General features: G+C 40.8%; 1 protein-coding gene across 1 annotated transcript in view; it reads right to left on the bottom strand.

Moving 5' to 3' along the window:
- Window positions 1-3,651, bottom strand: part of LOC106877765 (uncharacterized) — a 13,419-nt gene that overhangs the window by 8,531 nt on the left and 1,237 nt on the right. The window contains exon 2 of the mRNA XM_014926774.1: window positions 2,233-2,339. Within this exon, the coding sequence (XP_014782260.1) occupies window positions 2,233-2,339 (107 nt within the window). The remainder of the gene's footprint in view (window positions 1-2,232; window positions 2,340-3,651) is intronic.

Genomic DNA, 3,651 nt, shown 5'->3' with positions numbered 1-3,651 from the left:
TATATATATTGTTGAAATTTACAGAAAACAAAAGACAAAGACAGGTGAGGGGACAAGAAGCAGGTGTACTAGTTCAACACTCGGGAAGAATGGAAAAGTCTTTGATGATTCGAGAACCTACGCTCTTCGACAGAAAGGTTTGAGAGGGCAAAAATGGGGAGAGAACGAAAAATACGGAGAGAGAAAAAAGATGTGTAGGGATTAACGGTCCAACATGATGAAATGACTGGAAGAAAGAGGCTGAGTGAAAGGGAGATAATAATGGTGACCTGGCTGAGCTAGGGTGCGCAAGTGCGCGTTTATCTGAGGATGGTGTGTGTGAGTATTTATAATTTCTATTCTCCCCAGTTATATTTTCCACTTTATAATTTCCCTCCAGTCTTTTTCTCATTTTTTTTCTACTTCTTCCCATTCCTTGCTTCAATTGTTTGATTGATTGATTTTACAGGTTTTTATTCTATTTGACGGTCATACGATTCATCCAACAAGAATTTTCTATAATCGCACTGTACCTTCCAAAGTCATTTCAGGGCTGTCACTCTTTTGTAACATCTAGTAATGATGATAGTCAAATTGCTAGCAATACTTTCATCGGTCGACTACAGGGTGCCCTGAACTGACTGTTGGTGTTTTAACGGTTTTTGCCAAAAGTGATAATTTTCTCCATGGCAAAATGCCGTGAAAACGGCTTTTTTTTACTAGTCAAATATGTAACAAGCGTATCTGAACTCATTATACACACGTTGCTTTATTTTTTTGCTTGTTTCGGTCATTAGACTGCAGCGATGCTGAAGCACCACCATGATGAATTTTACTTGAACAAAGTGACCCCAGTATTTGCTTTCTTTTTGAGCCTTGTACGTATTCTATTGTTTTTTTGCTCAACCGCTAAGTTACGGGGACGCAAACACACCAACAACGGTTGTCAAGCAGTGGGCACACACACACACACGCACACGCACGCATACGCACACGCACACACACACACACACACAGATATATACAAAGGGCTTTTTTTAGTTTCTTATTTCTTTATTGCCCACAAGGGGCTAAACATAAAGGGGACAAACAAGGACAAAGGGATTAAGTCGATAACATCGGTACTCTAACGATTCTGCCAGCTCGCCGCCTTTTAGTTTCTGTCAACCAAATCCACTCACAAAGGTTTGCTCAAAAGGGCACTCTTAACGTAGTGTACCCCTAACGTAGTTCTCGAGGGGTGGGGGAGATTCAGCGTGACACAGAGTGTGACAACGCTGGCCCTTTGAAATACAGGTACAACAGAAAAGGAAGAAAAGTGAAAGGAAGTTGTGGTGAAAGGATACAGCAGGGTTCGCCACCACCACCTGCCGGAGCCTCGTGGAGTGTTAGGTGTTTCCGCTCAATAAACACTCACAACGTCCGGTCTGGGATATATATATGTTAGAAAGATTGAATGTTGAAACTGAAATGTACAGAGAAAAAATGTATACATGTTTATAATGTCCATATACCGTTGTATTCACTTTTGTTCTGTTTCGTGACCGTATCATGTACAACAGAGTCCCAATGAATTTCATGGGCATCATTGTATTCGGATGCTACATAATTGCTGATGAGGTAGAATTACATTAATAATCAGGATGTAGTCGTACAACAGAAAATGACGAGATCGGTCATGCTATATTGGTTTGGCACCAGAAAGTGAATTACGAGACTAATAATTTCACGCAAGACGTTCCTTATTTGACACAATAGTTTAGATATAAAGTGAAAGATATTCTTTTCTACTCTAGGCACAAGGCCCGAAACATTTTTGTGGTGGTGGCCAGTCGATTAGATAGAACCCAGTACGCAACTGGTACATAATTTATCGACTCCGAAAGGATGAAAGGCGAAGTCGACCTCGGCGGAATTTGACCTCAGAACGTAAAGACAGACGAAATACCGCTAAGCATTTTGCCCAGCGTGCTAACGTTTCTTATTTCTTTACTGCCCACAAGGGGCTACACACAGAGGCGACAAACAAGGACAGACAAAGGGATTAAGTCGATTATATCGACTCCAGTGCGTAACTGGTACTTATTTAATCGACCCCGGAAGCATGAAAGGCAAAGTCGACCTCGGCGGAATTTAAACTCAGAACGTAACGGCAGACGAAATACCGCTAAGCATTTCGCCATACGAGCTAACGTTTCTACCAGCTCACCGCCTTATAAAGTGAAAGATATTAAAGCAACAGTACATACTTACACACATACATTTAGCCATATCCAAAATAATCTGATATTGTTTTCGAGTTTTCTGTAGTTCGTGTAATATTGTCCTGATATCTTCTGTTCTAACGTCAGATAAAAATTCTGAAAGAAGAAAAGAGTAAAAGTATACGAAGCTCTGTGGTAAGAAGATTGCTTCCCTACCACATGGTTCCGGGTTCAGTCCCACTGCGTGGCACCTTGGGCAACTGTCTTCTACTATAGCCTCGGGCCCGCCAAAACTTTGTGTGTGGATTTGGTGGATGGAAGCTGAAATAACTCAATGTATGTATGTGTGTGTGTATGTTTGTGACTCATCATCGCTTTGCAACCGGTGTTGGTGTGTTTACTTCCTCGTAACTTAGCGGTTCGGCAAAATAGATCGATAGACTAAGTACTAGGATAAAAAAAAATTTCCTGGGCTCAATTTGTTCGACTAAAACCCTTCAAGGCGGTGCCCCAGCATGGCCGCAGTAAAAAAACTGAAGTAAGTAAAAGATAACCAATATATATTTATCGTGTCTGAAGCAAGCATAAGATAACAATTATATGTTTATTGTGTTAATTTCTAACATAGGTGGTGCTGGTGGTGGAGGGAGTAATTTTTATTCCATGTATTTATGTGTAAGAAAAATAAAAGTATAAAGATAGGTTTTCACAGAATGTTTCCGCATTTATAGTTCAACTGAAAATATATTGGTTTACAGTAATCCCTCGTAGGGGGATTAAAGCTGCGATGGACTGGTGTCCCGTCCAGCTGGGGGTTGGGAACACATACGTCATAAAAACCGGAAAAGGGCGCATAAATAAATAAAATACAGTAATACCTCGCCATATCGCAGTTCACCTACCGCAGTTACTATGTATGTTTGCATCGATTCCTCCGTGGTGTTGTTTTGCATTTATAATAATATAAATATATACAAATTATAAATGCAACAGTGAAGGCGCATGGCTCAGTGGTTAGAGTGTCGAGCTTACGATCGTGAGGTTGTGAGTTCGAATCCTGGATTGGGCTGCGTGATGTTTTCATGAGCAAGACACTTTATTTTTGTTGCTCCAGTTCACTCTGCTGTAGGAATGAGTAGCCACGTCACAGGTGCTATTTTTTACATAGATGCCTTTCCACTTTCTACCAATCGATATGAATACTCTTTTTTTTTTTTATTCATTTTACTTGTTTCAGTCATTTGACTGCGGCCATGCTGGAGCACCGCCTTTAGTCGAGCAAATCGACCCCAGGACTTATTCTTTGTAAGCCTAGTACTTATTCTATCGGTCACTCTTTGCCGAACCGCTAAGTTACGGGAACGTAAACACACCAGCATCGGTTGTCAAGCGATGTTGGGGGGACAAACACAGACACACAGACATACACACACACACACACACACACACACATATATATATATATATA

This window comes from Octopus bimaculoides, chromosome 6, assembly GCF_001194135.2.
Source record: "Octopus bimaculoides isolate UCB-OBI-ISO-001 chromosome 6, ASM119413v2, whole genome shotgun sequence".
NCBI lineage: Eukaryota > Metazoa > Mollusca > Cephalopoda > Octopoda > Octopodidae > Octopus > Octopus bimaculoides.
Note: the sequence above shows the minus strand (reverse complement) of the source record. Positions and strands in the feature narration are given on the sequence as shown.